The sequence below is a fragment of the Scatophagus argus genome, chromosome 17, assembly GCF_020382885.2.
Source record: "Scatophagus argus isolate fScaArg1 chromosome 17, fScaArg1.pri, whole genome shotgun sequence".
Taxonomy (NCBI): Eukaryota; Metazoa; Chordata; class Actinopteri; family Scatophagidae; genus Scatophagus; species Scatophagus argus.
Genome location: NC_058509.1, coordinates 21056116 through 21082441, shown reverse-complemented (window position 1 = coordinate 21082441; position 26326 = coordinate 21056116). Strand labels below are relative to the sequence as shown.

The following is a 26326-nucleotide window of genomic DNA, read 5'->3' as shown; positions in this document are numbered from 1 at the left end:
TGATGTGGCTAGATGATCACAGTTGAAATGGTACAGAAGGGTTCTCTTTTCTCTCGTTTCCCATATAAACTCAAAAGATCAGAGAGCTCTAGTCTGTACATATACGAGACTGTACCTGAACAGACAATAGTAGTGGCTAACCAAACAAAGAAAACAAAAATTCTATACAAATAAATCTTGAGCCACAGCATTTCTCAGTATCCTCACTAAGATGCATTTAGGAGAGAAGTAATGCAACAAATAATGTGCAAACCTTTTATCAGAGTCTTGAATAAAGCTCACTGGAAAAATAACAGTAATAAACTCACTTTCACTCCAGCGTGGAGCCACACCTGACACACACCTGGAACTAAACGCAGCATCACTATGGAGCCAAATCAGGGCCAAAAGTTTTATTCATTTGAAAAAAAGATTTGAACTTGAAATGAGCCGAATACTTCTTCCACTACTGAAAGTCTCACAATAGCACTGACTAACCAATCGAAGCAGGGATATCGCAGCGACTCCTGTGTCCTGCTCAGAAAAATGACAGTTTTCGTTAATGGAGCCTCATTGCAATTGCCAAGTACTCGTGTTCTCGATCAATAATTCACCAAAGATTTTAGTTCCTATCAATCATTTACATGGGACAATAAGGTCCTGGTTATCCTTTCAGTAGTGAAAATATTTTATTTGTTACAATAACCTGTTTATGTGGCATGTTATCCACTGGACATTGTGGCCGTTTGATGTATTCATCTGCTGGACAACAATGCATGACACTGGCCAGTAGCCGCAAATGCTGGCTAACGTACACTTTGTTAGTCCTATGCTTAAATTTCCAGCTTTAACAAGTGAATCTTTTCTTAAACCAATTACCCTTAAGGTATGCCCCATGTTGCAAAAATTACCGTACTCATCATCGTAGCACTTTGGATAATTTCCCAGACCAAACATGAAAGTGTAGCTGTTGAACTGCACAAACAGGCATAATTTATCGCTCTTATGCTGCGATTGGTGCAAAGTTCGGTTTAAAACGGCTTGCTAAACAGAACCTTATCAATGGTGTCAGTTTTTTTTCACTGCCCATAATCACAGTACCTATGTTCCCTGATGGCAAGATGATAGAGGAAGGTCCTCAGCCTTCTTTGTTATGCTGTCACTCGATGATTCCACGCACCTCTACGCTGATGCCACAACTCACCAAAAGTTTGAAAAGGTGAGACCCGAAAGTGAACAAAAAAAAACCTGAAGATCTGAAACCAAACAAAAAGGTTTGAACCCTGATTTGGCTCCATATATTTGATGTGGACACAGGCCCCAGCAGTTAAAGTGTGGAAATGCTAAATTATTTACTTAAACTGCTGGGGCCTGTGTCCACACCAAATACCTGGACAATTTCAGATAAGGTATTTGAAAGGAAGAAACCTTGTCCGTTTCAAATACCTTATCACTGAAGGCAGGGTGCTCGAATTTGACAGTGTCCAGTGGCAATAACTTATTTACACACTTAAACCACTGGGGCCTATGTCAATAGCAGAACTTCCTGCAACTTGTTGTGTGACACCATGGAGTGGACTGCTATCATCCTCAAGTGAAATTGATGGGTAGCAACAGGAAATTTCCTTTTAACAGCGCTCTGAAAACAGAAGGAAGTTTTTAGAGGACTTTTATTTTGTAATGCTACTTCAGAACTCCCTGTAAGTTATTGTGTGACCCCGTGGGGTGGACTACTGTCATCCAGAAGTGAAATTCATCAGTGGCAACAGGAAACTTCCTTGAAATAGCACTCTGCTATTTACTTATCATATTCACTTTGTTTGCATTTTATTTGTTTATTTATTTATTTATTATATTAATTTGATCATGTATTATTGAGCGATTGGCTGAAAGATAAGTTGATTTAATGAATGAATGTATCTTTGCCTAGTTGCCCAGACACTGTTTTTATTATGAAATCAGTTCAAACTCTCATATATGGAGGCACTTGAAAACATTGTGGAGGCTGGCTTGACTGCGTTTTCAAACTGCAGGCTGGCTTGACCCTAGTAAAAATATTTACACAATATATTTATTCTTGTTTATCAATACATAAGTGAAAAGTGACACATATTTTGTCATTGGAGGGAACTCACTCCAACGAAATTTGTTCTCTGCATTTAACCCACCCAAGTGACGTGCACACACACACAGCAAACCCGGGGCAGTGGGCGACCGCGTGCAGCGCCCGGGGAGCAGTGGGGGTTAGGTACCTTGCTCAAGGGTACCTCAGCCATGGACACCAGGACGGGGAATCGAACCAGCGATCCACCGGTTACGGGTCCGACACCCTAACCGCTGATCCACGACTGCCCCGACATATCACTCTCTTCTAAAGTTTAGCATGTAAAAAATGATTTATGAAGGAATGTCCCATGGCTTAGACTTAGACTTAGACTTAGACTTTCTTTATTTGTCATTTGGATTTTCATCACAAACGAAATTTCGGTACAGTGGCTCAAGCATAGCAGGAATTACAGACATATTCTTTTTAAAAGAAAAAAAGTAAAAAATATAATATATACACACAATAAATATGCAGTAAAAAGTACTTGAAAGTGAGGTATTTTGTATAAAAAGTCAGTCAGCATATATACATATGTAATTATTATTGCACAGTGAGTATTAGTAATAAATAGTACTTTTGTAGATGTACAGAATATAAATATATTGCACAGTAAATAAATGGGCTGTAGTCCTGAGTGGTGTTTGTGTGGTTGAGGAGGGGAAGTGATCATGTAGAGTTAAGTAGTCTTATGGCATATGGAAAGAAGCTGTTTGCGAGTCTGGTTGTTCTGCACCGCATGCTGCGGAATCTTCTGCCAGACTTCAGCAGTGAGAACAGACCATGGTGAGGGTGGGAGGGGTCACTGGTGATGTTGTGGGCCCTGGTCAGGCAGCGTTTCCTTGCAATGTCCTGGAGAGGAGGGAGTGGGGTCCCAATGATTTTCTCCGCTGTCCTCACCACCCTCTGTAGTGATTTCCAGTCAGAGGCACTACAGGCCGCTGACCAGACTGAGATGCAGCTGGTCAGGATGCTCTCTATAGTTCCTCTGTAGAAGGTGGTGAGGAATTTAATCCACTTTGGAATGAGACTGTGACATAACAAAATGTACAAAAAACGAAGCGGTGTGAATACTTTCCGGATGCACTGTGTAGTGCAATAACATGGGATCATGGGAGTTGCTGTTCTCATGGTTAAATATAAAAATCTATCTGACATGATTCAGCCAGAAATGTTTCTAGGTCTGGTGATGTTTTGAAGTCATGTACGCTGACTTCCTTCCTCACTCTCTCAAATACGACTTCAATTTCATCCTCTGAAAATGAGGCTGAAATTTTACTGCTGCTTTCTGCTGACACCTACTGCTCTCAGCAGTGAGCAGTGACTCAAACAGAAATTAAAAGCATTTTTCCTTCGAAGAGCAGAACAAATAAATGCAATATTTGACCTTTGATCTTTAAATACACACAAGACAGAAATTTGCACATGCAATACTTTACACATTTATAAAGCTGCTTGTAATGCCAAGGACTGTTTTATAGATCTCTAATGCACGTACACAAACATCTTTTCTACTGACACAGTTGGCCATAAATTGATATGATTATAAAATGAAGTCCTAAGTGTATTTACTGCAACTGCCCTGAGGGGCTAAACACAAGCAAATTCAGAATTCATCTTCACCAATTTGACAACACAAGTGGCAATTACAAGTAGTAAGTTATTGATATTAGCCATCCTTTTTTCATTTCTGTATTGTGATTAGTGAATATTGTAAATGTATTTCTCTGAATTTGCTTGTTTTGTCTAGTTGTACTGCATTGAGCTTGTACTTGAATCCATCACACGTATCTGTATCAATTAATCATGGATGGTGATAACTTGGTAATCATTAGGCATCAGAAATGATTCATTGGTAGTGCTAATATTGAAACAGACTTTACAAGATGCATTACAAATTAATCAAATAAATCAAAAGTAGATTGGGAACCAGAGCCTTTAGTTATCAAGCTCCTCTACTATAGAATCATGTTCCAGTTTCGGTCCAGGAGGCGGACACCCTCTCTATATTTAAGAGTAGACTAAAAACTTTCCTGATAAAGCTTATAGTTGGGCTGGCCTAGGCCGGCCCCTAGTTATGCTGCTATAGACTTAGACTACCAGGGGTCCACCCATGACGCACTGAGCTCTTTCTTCCTCTCCCTCTCCTTCTGCACACATTCATGTCCCATTAAAGCATATCACTAACCCAACTTCTTCCCTGGAATCCTTTTTCTCACGATTTTCCTCACCACTGTCGCCAAGTGCTTGCTCAAGGGAGAATGTTGGGCTCTCTGTATTACAATTTAATTAAATTTCAATTTTAATTTCAATTGATTTATATAGCACCTTATACAATCAAAATTGTCTCTAGATGCTTTACAGAGACCCAGAGCCTGAACCCCCGAGCAAGCAGACAGTGGCAAGGAAAAACTCCCTTTTAACAGGAAGAAACCTTGAGCAGAACCCAGCTTGCAAGGAAGAACTATCCTGGGTGAAGGGGGAGGGGGGGGGATTAGACAGGAAAGAGTTTGGTCTGCTCTAATTGGAAAGTGTCATGAGATAACTTTTGTTGTGAATTGGAGCTATATAAATAAACTGAACTGAATTTAATTAAAATAAAATTAAAAGCTCATTAACATAGGACAATGTTGACTCCAAGTAATATCGGTAATGCAACACAGTGTTCCCAGCATGTAACAAGCAAGTGTTCTATTGAGATCTATTGTTCATTTTTTAGTAACTTTATTTTCACTGTGATTGAAACGGTCATACATTCATTTACAGCTAATCATGCCACCCTGTGGTTTCCACAAAGAATTCTAACAGTACTAACAAGTCAGTACATTAAAAGAGTGTTAAATGTCTGAATAGATCAACTTTTTCAAGACATCCTTACATCCTACTGACATCACGAGTCCCAACTTATGATATTATTTTAAAAAAAATGTGAACATTTGATGAAGAATAAGTGCATTTGTCTCGTTTATTTAGCACAGTGAGCGACTACAATGAATATACTGTAGTTACAACAACCTTTTTCAGACACATTTCTCTCAAAGATCTTCATAATCCATGATGAACTAATATTTTGTGTTCACAACATATGGTATTTGTCACATTGTCTCCAGATAACAAATGGTGGACATATCCATTCATTCATTTTACAGTGCTTATCCAGGTAGTGGACATGCAGGATCTCAGCTACAGATGAGATATATAACCAGTCCAGTTAACAAAACAAAGCTATTGAGATTATCAGCATTATGGAACATATAGGATACTTGGGAGTAACAGTCAGAATATCATCTCTGCCTCTGCTGCCTCCCAATGGAAATTGTATTAATATTGTAGACCTCAAGTTAAGAGGTCTAAAATGGGCTGCGGCATTCCTCTTTCATGAGTTAATTCTGGAATGGCTTTAAGTTTTGAAATAGTATAATATACAGGTTAAGGTTAATTTTATAATAGCAAAATTTTAAACAGTCATGTATGTTTTAGGCAAGAGAGGTTTAAGACCTTGGAAAGCCAGAATAGTTTCGTTATTATTAACACAAAATGTGCACATAGTATTGTGTGAAGTGAACATACGACCCACTCTAATAGTGACCAAGATCTTTGCTCTCTCCTAGTTGTCCTTACCTATCATTTTTATTTTTTATTTCTCTGACTATGCTTATGTTAGCGGTTGATTTAAGGATTTGAAGAATGAATCAACACTGTCAATAACACTGATCCATATCATAACCACGTCATGTTGTACTGCAGGTAGAGTAGTGCTGACAATAGTGATTCTGTATTCATGTCAGGCCAGAAGTAAAAGGACAGGATGACAACCTGCTAATTATATGTAAAACTTGTTTGGACCGTTTACATTTACTTTTACCGATTCATATTATTATTTTTTATGTTATTTTATTTTTTGGACTGCTGCCAATAACAGATTTGTTGTCACTTTGAGTTGGTACATGAGTCATTAAGATAAAAGGGAGTTATCTGATTCCCAATTACAATGATCACCAGCAGTTTGAAAGGAACAATATTTCTCAGTTAATATCCATATTTACACTTTGACAAACATGGCGCGACACCATGGAACCAGTGTGTGTTTTAGATCAGGATTCTGTGGTCCCGGCTTCTATCGGCTCCACCTGTGGTTCAGTGGGTGGGGTGGAGATGTCCTCCACCTGTTCCGACTCTGGTTCAGTCACAACTACAGCCACCTATTAATACACAGAGAGCAGTAAAATGTGAACATGACTTTCAGAAAATATATCTGTAGTTTCAGGGTGTGGTCACACTTGTACTGATTGGTTTGATTAAAAGTGATTGATTAAAAGAGAACTCTAGACACAGGGCAATTCATGAAACATCATGGGCTGGTCAAACACATCAGCTTCTTTGATTCAATTACAGGTACTGCCTTGCACTCCTTGATGCACCAACAGTGCTTATATAAAGAAGTGCCAGACTGGCTCACGCTTAAAATGCAGGCTTAAGATGCAAACTGGCAGCCCAAATACATCGCACCAGAGATATGCCACCAAGTCATACCTGATCCTCTTATTGTGGCAAACAGTCAGTCAGCAAAATACCAAATGAAGCAACCAAGGAAATAACTCAGAATAACTAGGTTAGGTGCCACCTCGCTGGTGAGATGGGGCATCCTGCACCCTGCACCTACATAAAAATAGGATGCCAACAATAAGTGTGTTTGTTGTACCTGAGATGGCTCAGCTGCAGCTGGAACTGTCTGCACTGCTGGAACAGGTGGGGGACGGGTCTGTGGATAGACAGGTCTCTGACTGGGAGCCTGCAGGCACACACACACGCACACACACACACACACACACACACATTTAACAGCTTTCGTAGCTCGGTAAGCAGTAGTTTCAAATCAGACTTCTGCCAAACTACTTACAATAACAAGGCAACTTTTGATGGTACAGTTCAATTTGTATTCATTTTACAATTTTTAAACATACGCGGCTGATTCTGAACCTGATGATGGATAAAGTGAGCACAAAGTCCCAAAGATAGTTTGGAGCTGCCCAATACAAGCATAGTCTGGTCTGTAAGTCACTGAGTGACTCCGCTGGAGCCAGTGGAGGACTTGCTAAAGGGAAGCTCAGAATCAATTTTGTGAAAGTTTGTGGAATTTCATTTTAGCACAATAACAGCTGCTGCCCAGAACGACCCCATTCATCACTGTCTGTAGCCACTTTCTAATCAGAGCCATCTCTCCACTTTCTCACGTATCTATCTTCTCATCCTATCTTTCACCACCTAATTAGTGTTTATTTATTTATTTTAATAATTTACCACCTCATCTGAAGTTCCAAGCTTCCAGTTTCAGTTCCAGTTTTTACCACAATGTAAAACTTCTTCTCTCACTTCTTATTCAACATCAGCCAGAGGACGTCATATGATTTCCCACATCTTACATCTTGCCTCTATGTTACCTAACCACCTATGACTTATGACTAATTCAGCTTACTATGCATTCAAGCCATTAATTGAATTTAACAAGTCAAAGAAAAATCTGCTGAACTCATTCACCACTATCTAATGTGTTACCACTTGTCACTTTGTAAGGTGATAGTATATAGCCTCTACAGGTCAAATATCGCATGATGAAAGGTATCAGAGTTCACCTGGGAGCCAGCAGCAAGGACACTGAGTCCGAACAACATGGCAGTGATACAGATCAACAGCTCCAGCACAAGGAAGATCACCAGTGTCCCCAGGATCCCGTCAATCAATAGCTAGGCAGAGAAATCCAACAGCACACTTGGTAAGAAAACAGAGACATTATGTCATTTTTGAAATTTCTTGCTGGGACACTGGGACACACAGTACAATGTTTTACATGCACTTTTCAAGACAACAGAACTTAACCCATCTGGCCAAAGTATTACCTGTAACAGTAGTCAATCACTTACTTTACACTTTTGCTCGATCAGCCCGGTGCATTTCCTGAAACAATGTTGCTGCAGTGGACAGTAAAGACAAAGAAACATGGAGTCTGCTTTTTCATAACATTTAGTGTCAACATTTAGTGTGATTCTACCAAGCGAAATATACAGTCATTCATCAGTGATGGCTCTGCTAGATAGCATGCCTCCTCTACTATATGGAAAGCATATCCATGTATACAGACTAAGAGAGTAACAGATGAAATCTGTCTTTGATATTGTAATGCAAGGCAACAATTTATTATTTCAGCTTCCATCATTAATATTTTTATTTTTTAAGAAATGTTACAGTTGTGGCTACTGTGACCAACTGTTGAAACAAAACTACATAACTCTTTTGGAATCATGATTCTGACACTAAAATGCCAATTCTCACAATGGTATAGTTTTGTTATAGTATTCAATAGTGTTCATATACACCTTGAAACTAACTGATCTGAAACTCAACACAGTCTGCAGGTATCATCAACAGTGAACTAGGAATGAATGTCTTAAGTAATGAATGTTAAGTGGTTACATCTGATATTTTTATAACAATAATGCTGTTCATTAAATGACAATGTGAAGACAATTTGTGAAATGTCTCTCTGGTTGTGATGAGCCTACAGTCATCAGATGAATTTGCAGCTGCCCTTGATTTAACAGAGCTTGCCAGAGTTTCAGAACATTGTTTATCAGTTTGTTCACTCTCACAGCCACAGCAGGCATCTGTTTCCTGTGAAAAGGCACTAAAAACCCACAGTGCACTACCTTTTTGCCAACTAAAGAGCTAGCTATCTCCCTCAGGAGGTGATGGAGATCAGAGCTAAAAAGACAGCAATTATTGCACTAACATGAGGTGAACAAGCGATAATGTTAGTCCATTATTGCTAGATGTGGAAATAAGCAACTTTTTGCAGACAAGTTGAAAATACCAGCTAAAAGGTCATGTTCAGTGTAATTATGAGGGCAGCCGTGGCCTAGAGGTTTGAGAAGCGGGTCACCTGTCCGATTCCACCCCAGACTGGCAGGAAAAATTTGGGTGTGGTGGAGTGATTGATCAATGCTCAATGCTCCTCCCCCTCTATCAGTCGGCTGATGTGCCCTTGAGCAAGGCACTTAACCCCCCCCCCCCCCCAAACTGCTCCCCGGACACCTGACATGGCAGCCCACTGCTCCTGTGTGTTTCACTGCATGTTGCATGTGTGTGTGTGTGTGTTTCAATCAGTGATAGATTAAATGCAGAGAAAAGAATTTTGGTGTATGTAAAAAATATACTGACAAAAAATAAAGTTTGAATTATTTCAATCAGAAGAAGAGCAATATTATTATGTATCTGATTTCAACTTAAAACAGTTTGTTTCAAGAATCTTCCAAGCTCTTCCACTGCAACATTTGCAGAGAACCAAACCTTCATCAATTAAACTGCTGGCTGCTGTGGTTTAATTAACTCCACAACACCTAAACAAAAGAAGTATCATTTGCTCTAATTCGAAATTGTTTCCACATGTACAGCTTGTGTGAGCATATTTTAGCTCTCTAAAAACATATATATAAAACATATATCATTCAACCCTCTTAAAGGACCCCTAGGATCAACAGAACAAAATGCAACATTGCCCTGCTACATATCATAAGGAGAGGAGATAGTATTTACATACGTACTGACCCCAATATAATGTCGCACTCAGGTTTAATAACACAATGCCGTATGTGTCGTCTCATATCTCAGTACAGCTGAGAACAACTGAATAACACGAACTGTAGTAAACATGTTCTCCAATAATAGTAAAAATTGAGATAAACAGATGGAGTTCAATTTATTTGTTTATTCTTTGATTGGCTTTTCCCATGGTTGCTCAGCCTTTTCAATGATCCCTGTCTATGGGTGATAGTACTAAAGGGGCATCCTCAAAAGGTTGGCCAGGCAATGATGGGAGTGAGGCTTTGCTAAAAACTCTATGGGCACATAGTGCAACAGTTTAAGTTTATTTTATATGTGCACAGTGTGTTGACTGTATAACTTGCTTCATTGGTTTGGTACTACATCACTGTCCTGCAAACATTGTTTCAGTCTTGCACCAGGTAAGACTCTTTCAAAAGCAAACGACACAGAAAGCAAATCCAACCAGCGTGATCGCTTTTAGCCCACAACTGAATTTTCTGGCAGCAATTTTGTGAAGCTTATTTTTTCTTCTGCCTGTCACTTTCAATTGCAATAACTATCCCGAGTTCATGTGCTGTGAATGGTAGCACAGAAATTCTCATGAGAATGAGGAAGAATTTCTACCTGCAATTTTGAAATGTAATTTCCACCCTCTTGAACTACCGGTTATATAGGAAGTGCTTGCAAGGTAGGCCAAAATGAATGGGGGCTTATGGAGCTGTAGCCCAAAAATGAAACTTTTATGATGTAAAAACAAAATTCTGCCAGTTTTCTTTATGTTTTCAGCATAAGCAGTAGACAACAATAGACATAGTTCCGTTATATAAGATTTTTCCAGCTTTTTTGTAATGAAATACCTTTCTATGGTATTATTAAAATATTTGGGGGTTGCACAGCAGTTTATAGCATTCACCATTTTGGTTTCACACATCAATCAAGCAACAAGTTTGTGTTTTGTTTTAACGAAGCTTCCTACGTCTGCTGTAGCTATCGTTAGGAAAACACTTAAGGAATATAATACATAACACTGAAACCATATTATTGTGGTTATAGTCACATGATGGTGATTGAAGTTAACCTACCATAACGTAACGACGCTAGTCGCAAATCTTTAACGGACCGATCAGTATACATTAGCAGAATGCTATCGCTTTATGGGCAAAACTGCATGCCCTGTAAGAAAAACGAACAGGTATTAGTGGTTTTTCTTTTCAATTCCAATATATAAAAGATAGTATATTTGCAAAAACTAAGATAAAATTTGAGCCTTTTTGTCTAGAGGTAGGTGTAAATAATTATTTTAACCACTTAGCTCCATTCACTAGCCCCATTCATTGAGGACTGCCTCTCAAGTGCCCCCTAGGTGAATTGCAGCCAATTTTTGGTAAAAGTTGGTTTTAACCGGGAGTGGACAAGCTTAGAAGGGCTGTGATGTTAGTCCTAATCAGGCTGTAACATGACCTGCCAATATACTACATTTGTACAGCAGAAAACTTTTGTTACAGTAGTAGCTACTGATATATTGAAACATATATTCTGTTTTTGTCACAGATAGTTTTATTGTAATAAGCCTTTAATCTCACGAATTTCAAATCGTGCTCTGGCCTGTGTTGGTTTTAAAGACAATACCACGGCATGTAGCTCCAGTCTGCGGCAGTGTTCACAGTGATAAGAGTCCTGGCGGTAGGGGAGGTGTTTGGACATTAGACCCAGGGCAGCAGTTGCGAACGCAGCACTGATGAGATGCAGCACCAGGACACATTTCACCTGTAGATGACAGCAGTAGGGCCTCAAGTGCAATTACAATCACACACACGAAATAAATATACAACCAACATTTTGCAGCTATACAAATAATATTCACAAACAAACACATATATAAGATACTGTACTCATGTGAACGTTGGAGCTCAGAATACCAAACTGCACAATAATAAACTGCGTCACTCTACCAGCCTTCTCAGCTACTGTTATCATCAGAGTTTAATGTTATTAGTAAATATATACTATACTTACCACAGAATGTTTTTGTCTATGTAGATGTTCATTTCACCACTGAAATCCAACAGTCTCCAGATAAATTAATATTATATAATACTATATACCTCCAGCTCAGGAGAAACACTCACTGCCGCAGTTAAGAATAAGAATAAGGAAATATGTATCTTAGGCAATTATCTCAAGGAAATTCAATCGAATGCAACTGGACTTAGTTATTTGTCTTTGAAGACGTTTCACCTCTCATCCAAGAGGCTTCATCAGTTCATGCTCGCTTGACTAGGCTGGGACTAGTCCAACTAGCTGGTGTGGAGACCCAGGTATTTAACCTCTGTGGAGGCATTCACATGACCAGTGGTGTCATAAGCTCGTTTAGTGTTCCATTGTGACAAACGACAGTCGTTGAGACAGTCGTTGGGGATGGTAAAGTTGGTTTCGACTTCGTTACTGCTCTGTTGTGTTGTAACGACAGTCGTTAGAGTCACATGGGGTCCTTTGTGAATGCCAGTTTTCCTTAGAGGCTAAGTTGTGGAATCTCCTGGGAAGAGATGAAAGGGCAGCATTGTAAATTGGAGATAGGTGGTGTCGCAGACCTCCTCCTCTGTTGAGAGATGGTTTTTCTAATTTCACATAGATGGCTTCTTTTACTCCTCTTTCAAACCATCTATCCTCTCTGTCCAAGATGTGGACATTGTTGTCCTCAAAGGAGTGAGCTTTCTCCTTCAGGTGTAGGTATACAGCAGAATCTAGGCCTGAGGAGTTGGGCCTCCTGTGCTGATACATGCGCTTGTGTAGTGGTTGTTTAGTTTCACCAATGTAGAGGTCTTTGCATTCCTCATTGCATTGGACAGCATACACCAGATTGCTTTTTTGAGTGTGTGGTGTTCTGTCTTTGGGATGTACCAGTTTCTGTCTGAGTGTGTTGCTGGGTTTGAAATACACAGGGATCCGGTGCTTGCTGAAGATCCTCCTGAGTTTTTCTGATACCCCAGATACATATGGGATGACTATGTTGTTTCTTTTGTTCTGTTTTTCCTCCTCAACCACCTTGGTGGTGTTCTTCCTGGAACCAGCTGCAGTTTTCACAAAGGTCCAACTGGGATAACCACACGTTTTGAGGGCATCCCTCAGGTGTTCATGTTCTTCCCCTTGGGCCTGTGAGCTGGTGGGTACCTTATCAGCTCTGTGTTGCAGAGTTCTGATAACACCAAGTTTGTGTTCCAAAGGGTGGTGTGAGTCGAAAAGGAGGTATTGGTCTGTGTGTGTGGGTTTTCTGTATACCCCAATGTGGAGGCTCCTGTCCTTTTCTATATGGACGTCACAGTCTAAGAAGGGCAAACTATTATCTTTAACATCTTCTCTGGTGAACTTGATGTTCCTGTCCACTGAGTTGATATGTTCAGTAAAGGCTTGCACTTCTTTCGTTTTGATTTTGACCCACGTGTCATCCACATATCTGAACCAGTGGCTCGGTGTTGCTCCCTCAAAGGAGTTCAGGGCCCTGCGTTCCACTTCCTCCATGTATAAGTTGGCCACAATGGGAGATACTGGTGAACCCATGGCACAGCCATGTTTTTGTCTGTAAAATTTGCCATTGAACTGGAAATATGTGGTGTTTAGGCACAAATCCAGGAGTTGGCATATGTGTTCTGGTCTGAGTTTTGTTCTGTCCTGGAGAGAGTCGTCCTGTGTAAGACGCTCTCTTACTGTTTCCAAAGCTTCCATGGTTGGTATACAAGTGAACAGAGAAGTCACGTCGTAGGATACCATGGTTTCATCTGGATCCATTTTTAAGTTCCGGACTTTGTTCACAAATTCAATGGAATTTTGTATATGGTGGGGGGTGTTGCCCACCAAGGGAGCCAGGATGTTCGCCACGTGTTTGGCAATGTGGTAGGTGACCGAGTTAATGCTGCTGACAATGGGTCTGAGTGGAGCCCCTTCTTTGTGGATTTTTGGAAGTCCATATAAGCAAGGGATAGAATCTTGCGGATAAAGACGGTGATATTGTGCTTTGTCAATAATCCCTTCTTTCTGTAGTTTTTGTAGACATTCTATTGCTTTCTTTTTGTAGCCACTAGTCGGGTCTCTTTTCAGGGTTTCATACGTTTCTGAGTCGCTGAGTAGTGTAGAGACTTTGGCATGGTAGTCAGTTGTATTGAGCACAACTGTGCATCGTCCTTTATCTGCTGGAAGAATTGTGATTCTGGGGTCTTTGCTGAGTGTTGTGACCGCTTTCCTTTCCTCAAAGGTGAGGTTGGGAGGGGGAGCCTTGGCGTTGGACAGAGCTGCTGACACTTTTAACCTAAGCTGTTCGGCTTCGGTTTCTGTTAAGTTGTTTTTCTTTATAGCTGATTCTGTAGCTGTAATCAAATCAACTATAGGTAACTGTTTTGGTGCAGGCCCAAGGGGAAGAACATGAACACCTGAGGGATGCCCTCAAAACGTGTGGTTATCCCAGTTGGACCTTTGTGAAAACTGCAGCTGGTTCCAGGAAGAACACCACCAAGGTGGTTGAGGAGGAAAAACAGAACAAAAGAAACAACATAGTCATCCCATATGTATCTGGGGTATCAGAAAAACTCAGGAGGATCTTCAGCAAGCACCGGATCCCTGTGTATTTCAAACCCAGCAACACACTCAGACAGAAACTGGTACATCCCAAAGACAGAACACCACACACTCAAAAAAGCAATCTGGTGTATGCTGTCCAATGCAATGAGGAATGCAAAGACCTCTACATTGGTGAAACTAAACAACCACTACACAAGCGCATGTATCAGCACAGGAGGCCCAACTCCTCAGGCCTAGATTCTGCTGTATACCTACACCTGAAGGAGAAAGCTCACTCCTTTGAGGACAACAATGTCCACATCTTGGACAGAGAGGATAGATGGTTTGAAAGAGGAGTAAAAGAAGCCATCTATGTGAAATTAGAAAAACCATCTCTCAACAGAGGAGGAGGTCTGCGACACCACCTATCTCCAATTTACAATGCTGCCCTTTCATCTCTTCCCAGGAGATTCCACAACTTAGCCTCTAAGGAAAACTGGCATTCACAAAGGACCCCATGTGACTCTAACGACTGTCGTTACAACACAACAGAGCAGTAACGAAGTCGAAACCAACTTTACCATCCCCAACGACTGTCTCAACGACTGTCGTTTGTCACAATGGAACACTAAACGAGCTTATGACACCACTGGTCATGTGAATGCCTCCACAGAGGTTAAATACCTGGGTCTCCACACCAGCTAGTTGGACTAGTCCCAGCCTAGTCAAGCGAGCATGAACTGATGAAGCCTCTTGGATGAGAGGTGAAACGTCTTCAAAGACAAATAACTAAGTCCAGTTGCATTCGATTGAATTTCCTTGAGATAACCATGACCTGGATGAATGAGAATATTCACAGGCTTATCTTAGGCAATTAAGATTTTGTTTAAGTGGCATTTTTAGTCAATTCCATCAAGGTGGACAAGAAAATAATAACAAAATAACATCTAGCTAAATGTGAGCTTTGTTTGTCTCCATTACGTTTCTGTGTCATGCATTAGATGTATTATATTTTTCAACATGTATGTACCAAATTGGGTCAAGTAACACAGGTTTTGTTAAAGTTTTAAAGTGTGAGTTTAAGGTATTTTTATTGCATTGCCTCAGTAAAATATTTTAGGAACCGTTAGTACTCTGTTTCCGCTCCAAAGTCTCTCAAGATAAAGAAAGACAGTAGCTAGAACATCCGTGACACACTCACATAAGGATCCACAAGGATTATGTTAGGACTGCTAAGAAAACATACTGGTGCACACTTGTCGGCTGTTACCACCCGTTTACCACTGTGACACAAGAGGCCCTAAGCGTTACAGCGTGTTTCAGGATGGAATGCTCCTTTAAATTAATCCTGAATGTATCTATGTAAGAGATGCTCAACACACAGAAGTCTGGTTCTGACTCACCCAAAACAGAGTAGGTCTCCTCCCACTGTGGACCAACACTGAACCAGACAAGGTCACCTGTTGGATTACAATATTACTTACTTAGATAGACTATTTGGAATAAGTGTTAAAAGGTTGCAGTATGAAATATTCAAGTCCATCAGTTAGAACTCTATATAGAATAAGAAAGAATGGAAAAACGATGTGACCTGACTGAATGTACCCACTGTTGAACAAATCTTTCCACTCAGTGGCCTCAAACTGACCTGTATGACAACGATCAAGAAGAGAGCCACGTCCCCTGTAAAGTGGACTTCATGGATCTGGAGCACAGAGGCGCTCAGACAAAGAATCAAAGCCCCGATCACAATCTGGATTGCCTGTGGTATTGGGGGGGTTAAGAGTAGGTAGAAGAGGTGATGAGCAGGTCAAACATTTAGAACATCAAAAACAGTCAGAAGACCTCTTTATTTGGAATAGCCCTTTAAATCATAATCCAAAAGCCAATATTTCCTCGTACCCTTTTTCTGGATTATGAGAGGTCATAATTAAAGTGTGCATAAAAAATAGGGTATATTGTATGTAGTTTGATTTACATAGCGATTGCTTTTGCTCACCCCCAGAGTTTTAGGCTCCATCTTGAGGTGAGAATGGAGTTGGCTTGGGGAGAGGTTCCCCACAGCAAGCGTCGTATCTTTGTCATTAAGAGCCATCCTGCAGCTGATGGAGAAATGACAAGTTTAACAGTATGCAGAAAAAGATGGAAGGAAGAAGGACGACTGTGCTATAACTGCCTGTTAGTTACGCTACGGGAATGTAAGTGGCCATTAGTGGTGCTCTTAGTGGAACAATATGACTGAACTCAGAACAACTCCAGGTCCTTTTTGTGTATCGTAAGGTTTATATGTTGACTGACTGCCTACGGCCTGGAGCCATTGGGAGGCCCTTCAGTGGCAAATCTCTCATCATTCCGTCGTTATTTATTAAAGTATCACTATGTGTGCTTGTTATTAAAGTATCACTATGTGTGCTTGTGTGCTTTTTTTTGATAAAACAGGTGACAAGATGTCCCTCTCTCTCCTATTCATATAATCATCCTGAGAATGGTGTGCCTGTCACATGGAAGCTTCAGCTTAACATCACTGTATTCACTGGTAGATGTTCACTAGACTGCATTCACTTAAGAGCAAAACATGCAAAACAAATGGGATGTCTCTCATCTGTCCCTGTCCCGGCCAAAGCCTAAAGGCTGACTTTCCAAGATGGCAGCATGCAGCAACAATCTCGATAACCAAACAAAATGCTTCTGCTGGGCTATACTAAAAAAAAAAAAAAAAAAAAAAATCATTATCATCATCATTAGTGGCTGAGAATTGTGATGAAGAATAATTATAAAGATTAATGAGCTGTGTAGTCGAGCTTAAATTAGAGACTGCACCAGCCAAAGCACAGCACAGCACAGCACAGCACAGCACTGTTTTTAAACATACACTTCAATGAACCCTTCATGGCATAAGAACAGCACACAGAGTTTTACAGTATGCTGAGTCAGAGGACTGACGGTGGTCCGCAGCACCCCCGAAGCTGATGGGACTGCAGTGGGATTTGGCACAGCTCCAGGAGCCGCCGCCCTCAGCACAAGTCAAGCCGTTCTATGCAGGACTCCTGAATATTTTTGGACCCCCCTCCCCCCCTTCTTAGTACTGTAGTTGCTAACCTCAGAGATGTGCTCTTACGAACAACTGCAATACCAAATGAACAGTGACGCTCCGCTTTCTCATCGCCGTTTTCAATGACAGTCCGTCCTGTCCTGGGTCACCTGTCCTTGTGTCTCCTGTGGGACAACATGCATTAAGAGCTGATCTTACCTTAAGTCTCTTCCTCTTCCTTCAGTGAAGATGTCCAGGTGAGCGTGCAGTCAGTGTTGTGAGGCGGCTCTGCAGGCTGCAGCGGGGTGCGTTCAGGAGCTGGATTTCACTGCAGTATACTGATGCTGCGACTTGTTTCACAGACTTCCTGTCTGAAGCAGCTCACATGCACGACTGCAGACGGGCCAGCCTACAGCAGGGTCCGTTGCCATTACGCAACACTGTACCTTTATAAAAGTGCAACACCGCTAACTTTAAATCATTACTAAACTATGCTTCATTTCAACAAATTTAGAGTCACTGCTGGGTTTCAGGGGTGTGCGGGTAACTAACAGGGCCGCCCCAGCGGGTTTTAACCCTCAACCATATTTGTAATTTTTCCTTTTAGGGCCCCCCTAGCGGTGATGAAAGACTATGACTTGTCACTTCTTCTACTTTTGCCTCCAGCTGCTGGGGGGCATCATGCAAACCCTGCACAGCTAATATCCAACCCATGATGATTTACCTGCAACAGTGCTAACAACAGAAGACACATTGCACACAGTAAATTCTGATCTTTGGAAAAACCTCTCTGTGACTTCAAATCAAGTCAGTTTGAGTGTACAGGTGAGACCGCTCTTTTCTGGGAGTTGAGCTTTCAACCCTTTTTAGGAGTTAAAACATAGTTTATGGGAGTTAAAACATTAATACTGTGTAATACTTCTCAGATGACGGAGCTACCTCTCAGAAGGACTGAACTTCATCTGGCACATGGACTCGTGATAAACTATATGGCATCTGTGTCAATGGAACTACTGATGGTTTTGTTTCATAAGACTCATCCAGGTGAGTAAATGGACTATAGTGTTTTCAAATGTGTGAGTGTGTGTATGATAACTAGAGAAGAATTGTAGGAACAGAAGGGAGAAAGGAGAAGGGGATAGAGTAGGGTGAGAGACAGAGGGGAGGGGGCAGAGGGACAGAGGGGAGAAAGAGACTGAAAGAGGAGAGAAGCGGGGGAGACAGACAGAGACAGAGAGGATGGAATGGAAGGAATCCTTCAGGAATGGTCTCCTTCTCACATCCATGAGGGTTGCCCTAATCTCATTGCTTCCAAAACCGAAAATATGCAAATATGCAGCCAATTAGCTTCCTAAACTCAGATACAGAAATATTATGCAAAGTTCTTGCAAGAAGATTAGAAGGTCAGCTTCCTCAGCTGGTGGGAGGGGATCAAAATAGATTCATCCATAGTAGACAAGGGCTTCGTAATGTCAGGCGAGTACTGAATATTTTACATAGCCAAAGTGTGGCGAAAGACACAGCCTTGCTTTCACTCGATGAGGAGAAGGCCTTCGACAGAGTCGAATGGTCTTATCTGTTCGAGGTGCTCACCCACTTTGGTTTTGGAGATAGATTTTGTAAATGGGTTAGATTGCTTTGTATGGGACTTACTGCAGAAGTTTTAACCAATGATGTGGTCTCTAAACCCTTTAATATTTCTAGAACTTGTCCGCAAGGAAGCCCGCTATCCTCACTACTGTTTATTCTTGCAATAGCACCACTTGTCATAGCAATTAGGACACAAACAGATATCTATGGAATTTTGGAGGGTGAAGTGGAACGTAAGATAGCACTTTTCGCCGTTGGTGTAATTTTGTTCCTAAAAAAACTAAACAGCTCCATTCCAGCACTTATAGGTCTTACTGAAACCTTTGGGAAAATATCTGGATACAAGATCAATTACTCAAAATCCTCTATAATGTTTCTTAATGAGTCAGATAGGATAAATGCTCATGTCTGTCTTTTTAACTCTATAGACAATTTCATATATTTGGGCATAAAAATGATCCCTGAGGTGAACAAAATTTCCCAAATACATATTAATGATTAGTAGGATAAATATCCTAAAAATGAACATTCTTCCTAAATTCCTTCATTTATTTCAAAATATCCCCCTACCTCCTCCCCCTTCCTTGTTTACTAGGACAAGAAAATTGTTTACCAACTTTATTTGGCAAAATAAATCCAAGATTACATTTATCTTTAGTACTAGGCAGTTCAACTGCAGTGCATCATGTTTTACTTTTCTTTTGAAAATACCCCTGCTTGGATAGACTCCTGCTAGGTGAGGACTAGCTTATCCCTTCACTTGTTTTTGTATTCAGCGGGTCGGAAAAGTTTGTGGAAGAATACAGACAACCCTATTGTATTAAATATGACTGACATTTGGTTTGATACTTGTAAATATCTGAACATTAATCAGTCTTGGTTACTTTTTAGTCCTATTTGGGGTAATACCAATTTTAAACCAGGGAGTGATTACCCAGGATTTCGAACATGGGCTGAAAAGGGATTAAGGACAGTGCAAGATATGTAGAGAAAAGACAACTTATTTATGTCTTTTTCAGAAATATCAACCAAATATAACGTTCCAAAAAAGCATTTCTTACCTTCGGTACCTTCAAATCAGGAATTTTATATGGTTATCTCAAAACTATTCATTGGACATCCCTATTATTTCCTCATTAGAGACAGCAGTTACAGGTCATTGTTATGGTAAAGGCTTAATCTCATCCCTATATGATTTGCTCATGTCTGGGTCTGATGACTCTTCAGAACATAAGTTGAGATTGTGGACGGAAGATATAGGTGATGGAACATCACTACAAGACTGGAAAGGGGCAAGTATGAAAGCTCAGAAACAAACAATTAACAGTAATCTAAAACTTATTCAGTATACATGGTTGATGTGTACATACATAACCCTAATTAAATTGCATAAGTTTAATAGGAACATCCCTGATACTTGTATTAAATGCAATGAAGCGAGAGGAACAATGTATTACTGTATATGGGAATGTGTGAAATTGAAATCCTTCTGGCAAGATATTATTAATATGACTGATCAAATATTAGCTAATAAATTACCATTGGACTCCAAGCTTTTCCTTCTGGGCATATATCCAACTATCCCACACCTACAGAGTGAAGAATCTAGATTTGTGGATATGTGTATATTACAAGCTAAACGCATCATTTCCCTTAACTGGAAAAATGTTGATGGACCAAGAATTGGAAGGTGGATTAAAGAGATGGCATCAAACATGACAATGGAAAGGATACCATATATTATTAGATGGAAAAAACATGTTTTTGATGACATCTGGAGACCTTTTATAAAGTGCTTAAGACATAATGACAATGTTGGTAACTTGCTTCAGCAGGAGGAAGATCTGAAGGAGTAGAATGTTCATGTGGTGTGATATAATGATATAGTGTTATGAGGAACACCATTGAAATTCATAGTTCAAGTTATGATCTCAGTAATGTCTATAATGTCTATATAATTAAACTGAGAATGTGCATATATGTGTGTATATGTGTCCATGTGGACATGTACATACTGTATACTTTATTTTATTTTTTTTATTTATTTTCTTGTATTTTCATCTTGTTTTATTGTTATAAAATGTTTTTCTTATACTGTTTGGATGAGGGGAAGAGTGTGGGAGGGAGAAGGAAAAAAAAAGTTTGCTTGGTCGCATGTAAATAATATCTTGTTGTTTTATTTATTGTAAATTGCAAATAAAAACTGATAAACACGTGTAAAGAAAAATAGGGAACGCAGTAGGTTTCGAGCAGGACCGCAGCAGGAGGTCCGACCATAATCCATGGGAACCTGTGAGATGAGAAAGCACAAGGACTCCAGGGAAGAAGTTGAGTTAGTAATATGCATTAATGGGACATAAATGTGCGCAGAAGGAGACGGAGAGGAAGAGAGAGCTCAAATCATCATCATGAGAGGGCCCCCGGTAGTCTAAGCCTATAGCAGCATAACTGGGGGCCGGCCTAGGCCAGCCCTAACTATAAGCTTCATCAAAGAGGAAAGTTTTTAGTCTACTCTTAAATATAGAGAGGGTGTCCGCCTCCCGGACCGAAACCGGAAGATGGTTCCATAGTAGAGGAGCTTGATAATTAAATCTACTCCCAATCTACTTTTGAGGACTCTAGGAACCACAAGTAGTCCTGCATTTTGGGAACACAAAGCTCTGGTGGGATAATACGGAACTATCAACTCTTTAAGATATGATAGTGTCTGGCTGTTCAGGGCTTTATATGTGAGGTGAAGAATTTCAAACTCTATCCCGGATTTTACAGGTAGTCACTGTAGAGAAGCCAGTGCGGGAGACATATGATCTCTCATGCTGGTTCTGGTGAGTAATCGTGCAGCAGCGTTCCGGATTAGCTGGAGAGTCTTTAGAGACTTACTGGGGCAACCTGATAGAAGAGAGTGATAAATGCATGGAACTGAAAGCCCTCAGTTGAAGCCTGGTACCGCTGCTGGATCCTGAGCCCTCTATGGCCCTGCCTACTGCACTGATAGTGCTACTGGATCCAGAACCCTCTCCATGGCCCTGCCTGGATCCTGCTGTTCCTGCTCTGCACTGTTCTCTCTATCCTCCCTGTCTCTCAGAATCAGAATCAGAATCAGAAAAGACTTTATTGCCATGTAAGTGAAGAGGTTTCACATTACTGGGAACATTACTCTCGATCTCCCCCTCTCCTGTCTCTCTCCATCTCCCTGTCTCTCCTCTCTCTCCTCTCTCTCCTCTCCCTCCCAGCCGATCACAGCAGAAGGTCGTCTATACTGAGTCTGGTTCTGCTCGAGGTTTCTGCCTGTTAAAAGGAAGATTTTCCTCGCCACTCTCGCCAAATGCTTACTCAGTGTGGAGTTTTGTTTCTCCTTTTTCTCTTCTTTTTTGAATGTGTTGTTAACACACCTGTAAAGTGTCTTGAGATAACTCTGTTGTGAATTGGCAGTTTAAATAAAATTGAAGTGAACTGAATTGAGATTCTTTTAACTCACAGTCAGTATGAAAGTGGAAATCCAGTTTGCTGACAGTAGGGCCAAAAACACTGCAGTGAACCGTAAATGCAGGATTTTAACTTGTAACCTTTTTTTTGCCTTAAAATATGAAAATAAATACTCATACATTTTGGAGATTTATCATTCCCAATTACTATGAGAGAGTATTGTGTGATTTTACATGTAGCACTGCAAGATTTAGTGTACTGTAAAATTTAAGAAATACAAATCCTAATATTATTAAGTCAAAGGAAACTGGACTTGCTATGCAGTGTTGTATGTTCTGAATGTAGTCATATAAACCAGAAACAAAAAAGCACAAAATATGACATTACATATAAAAAGTTACCTGCATGACGCAACCTCTAAAGTTTTAATATCACAATCTTCATGCTGCCTTGCAAGCTTAGGCTTCAATATGAAACCGATTTTGGCCATGAGGTGGTGCTAACAGATGACCAGGTTTTCTATGGCCATGACAGCGTATGCAGCTACAGCAAAGTCAGCAGTACTTCTTTTGGCAGTCCAGCTGTAGTATGGAGTCTAGTAGCTTTTTGACTTATAGTGCTCTTCCTCACTCCACACAATGTGGAAGTGCGTACTCCTCTATTAACAAAATATTGTCAACATTTGGACGCTTAATTTCTTATATTGCAGTAATTTTATGGAACTGTGTCTTCTGCATTTGACCTGTAGTGGACAGCTATAGCACCTTGTCAAGAGTCAGCCTTAGAGCTACTACAAATTGTTTACATGTTGCATGTATTCAAGTGGCACAAAAAATGGTTGTAAATCTCACATTAAAAAAGCGGGCCTCTCCTTTTTAGACACAACTGAGCCCAGGAGTTTGTTTGTGTTGTTGTGACAGCTGCGTTCAATGTCCTGTTGTGGAACTAAAAAAATGCATTTTTTTTCCCCAGTTCACAACTTTGAGGGCGCAGCTGGTGGGAGTCATTTCAAAATATCACATTCCACAACATGTCACATTCCTATGAGGAATATTCATAAAGGTCAGCAGTAGGTGGACTGATTCTGATTCATCAGGACCTTATCCTGCATTACTGATTACTTCCTATTCAAATTTAATTTATGAAGATGTAGTTCCACCCTTGCCTCTCTGAGGGAACAGCTCTGCCCAGGTGAAACAGACAAAAAGTTATATAAAATGACAGACATAGAACCTAACACATGCACACAGACATATTCTTTCATTTTCCCCAATAATTATATCCGAATCAGAAACACTTTATTGATCCCTGGAGGAAATTGTGTAATAACAGTTAGATCGTACAGGAATATTTCAACATTAAAAAAAATATCCCAACCAAAGACCTTTCCTTGCACCTCAATACACATGTAGTGACAGGGAGAATGACAAAGCAGAACAGCTGGATGGAAAGCCAACTATGGAACATAAGTCTGAACAACATCTAAAACACATTTTAAAAGTGCAGAATTCAGGCAAATCGACAGCCACTTTCAGTGCTTATGCATGTATGGGTTTGACATCATTGCACGCAGATGACACCACAGTCACCCCCCGTATTTGAGGACCACGCAGCAAATGCCACTGTTTATTCACATTTCACAATATACTTCGATGAACTGTGTAATCAACTGCATGCGTTGATGTAGAAAAGGGGCTGTGTAGTAGTGACTATCCAAACACAGTTTTATAAATGACACATGTAATGAGGCCTCATTGGTCATACATTTCGCATTAAAACGGGAGCATATGTCTATGTTTGCTTCCCAGTGTGCAGCTGTATATATTGTATGTACCAGAAACCTGCATTTTGAGCCATATTTCCGTACACAGTGCAGGTCAGAAGGTTTTTTTTGTCTTCCCCTTCCCATTCATAGCACCTATACAGGCCAAGCATCTTTGATTTGAGCAGCAATATGGTTTTACTATCTGGAGTTGTTTGGGCCATACTGACGTTTAAAAATGAGTAAGCATGGACTCAAAGTTGAGTGACGTTCAGGCTTTTTCTAGCCCTCAGCACAGTCAGAAAATCTGACCGAGACAATGAAAGCTACCTGGACAAAAACACAGCTCCTCAATCGATAGGAGGCGTGCTTTTCATCTTTTACAAATGTACTACAAAATCACATCAGTGCAAGAATAAGTAAATGGACAAAATATGCAAAAAAAAAAAGTGGTTGTAAAGGGGAAACACTATAAAGAGGACTTAATTCCTTTCCATTTTTTCAGCTTTCCAAATTTGCAATCAATAAGTGTTGGTGATGTTAGGTTATAACATGTATGAGGGACCTGAGGCAACGATCTACAGGTAAATCCATTAATGCAAATGCACATAAGTACCATGTAGTTTGCCCAAGAACAGAACTGAGTAACACTTGGAATTTATTTATTTGTTCATATGACAGAAGGCTTTTATTCTTTCTGTATTTTCAAAGTATCAAAAAATGGTGCAGGGCTTCTGAATAAGCACTTACCCCAGTGTTTTTTGGTTATGGTTATGGTCATCATGCTTCCCAATGGCATTAGGGATGTCATTTAAGAATACAGAATCCAAAACTGAAAATGTTGTCAGTGTAGTTACTTAACTGTTGTTACTTTTTATTGGCTTGTCAACTAGAAAATGAGATTTACATAACAGTCCAATTCTGTCATACATGTTAAAAGTATTCAGGGCAGTGGAAAAACATTTGTAAGAATGTTTGGCATAATTCATCACCATTATGGAATAATTATATTATATTAATGGAGTGGATTCAATCCTGAGCCACCAAGAAATTGTGTCAAAAGTTGACAAACATTCCTTTTTTTTTTTTCTATTTCAGGATAAGATCAGCTTTTAAAGCCTATGGGATCCACTGGGGGTGAGCAGTGGGTTGAGGTGTTGTTTAAATCCTGCTGTCAATCTTATGTCATTTAATTCAGTTTTGTTTACGGAGGCTGTTAAAACTTCAATTAAAAAAAAAGAGCGAGAAAAACACCCATTAACTAAGACCTCTGTTAATGAAACATCACAGAGTAAAAAAATCTGTCCGGAATGAAAACAACTCAACAGCGATGCATATTTAGTCCTGATTTTCCAGTGACAAGTTCAAGAATTTGGAGAACTTTCGTTACCCAAGAAAGTCAATATGAGATGGTTTGGACTGTTCACAGCTAAGTGTCTAAAGATGAGGTTATAAACCAGTGGATCTGGGTTGGCATTTGAATGGTTCTTCAGCACAAATATCCAACAGCAGATACAACACTAAGAGATTTGTAAAAAAAACAAAAATGACTTGCATTGGTGTCCACTAGATGAATACTACCAAACAAACCAAATAATAATAGAACAGCACAGTCTCCATTGGCGTAGTACCACCCATGACAAAACTAAAATGACAAAAGTGAATGTGAAATATCTCTGAAATATCCTACATGAAACTTCGTTTACATCTGAATTTATTGATGTTTGTATATTCATTATGTAGGCTAATAATGTATGTTATGGTGAGCATGTCTCATAATTTGTAGAAATGATTTAGTAGTGTAGCTACACATTTGAGGGAAAGTGGACATTTTAATTTAATTATTCAACTGAATTGATTTTGCTGTCACCAGCCTCTCCTCTCCCTGATGACATCTGTGTCAGGGGTTCTATCTTGTGGTTGTTTTTGGTCTTTATTGCTTTTGCCATTTGTGTTCTTCCTGTCTTTCAGTCAGTCGTTATTTTCTCTTGAATGAATGTGTCTGGTCCAATCTGCCGATCTGCACACCTGAACCTCGTCGGCAGCCTGCCTCTGACGTTGGACCTCTGGTTTGTTTTTTGGACTGTGATTACCGTTTTGGATTTGTGGCACCTTTTGTGCACTCACTCGTCGCTTGGATCAGGGTTATTTTCTGTTCGGCTGTCCTGCTTGTGTTAATGAGTTATTACTTCATACTCCATTACTTCACTTATTACTTCTCCTATTTATAACTTGTAATCTGTTTACTGAAGTTCAAATGAACATACTGAGTGACTGCATCGTA

The 26326-nt window shown here is 40.1% G+C and overlaps 1 protein-coding gene across 2 annotated transcripts; it reads right to left on the bottom strand.

Annotated features, from left to right (window-relative positions):
* Positions 1–4790: 4790 nt before the first annotated feature.
* Positions 4791–18035, bottom strand: si:dkey-81h8.1 (uncharacterized protein LOC100034657 homolog). 2 transcript variants are annotated; one of them, XM_046418376.1, is made up of 9 exons: positions 17484–18035; positions 16233–16335; positions 15882–15995; positions 15637–15693; positions 11312–11449; positions 8005–8052; positions 7717–7827; positions 6786–6875; positions 4791–6285 (listed from the first exon to the last, which is right to left on the bottom strand). In XM_046418376.1, exons 2-9 carry the CDS (start codon positions 16326–16328, stop codon positions 6178–6180), a joined length of 762 nt encoding a protein of 253 aa, XP_046274332.1. In that variant the 5' UTR covers positions 16329–16335; positions 17484–18035; the 3' UTR covers positions 4791–6177. The 2 variants fall into 2 exon arrangements, with proteins under 2 accessions (XP_046274332.1, XP_046274333.1); XM_046418377.1 differs by lacking the exon at positions 8005–8052.
* Positions 18036–26326: the final 8291 nt, after the last annotated feature.

Coding starts and splice junctions, on each gene's coding strand:
- si:dkey-81h8.1 (XM_046418376.1), bottom strand. CDS start 16,328: ATGGCTCTTAATGACAAAGATACGACGCTTGCTGTGGGGAACCTCTCC. Junction 15,694..15,881: donor TCTTGATCGTTGTCATACAG/GTCAGTTTGAGG, acceptor GTAATCCAACAG/GTGACCTTGTCTGGTTCAGT. Junction 8,053..11,311: donor GACTGGAGCTACATGCCGTG/GTATTGTCTTTA, acceptor TGTCCACTGCAG/CAACATTGTTTCAGGAAATG.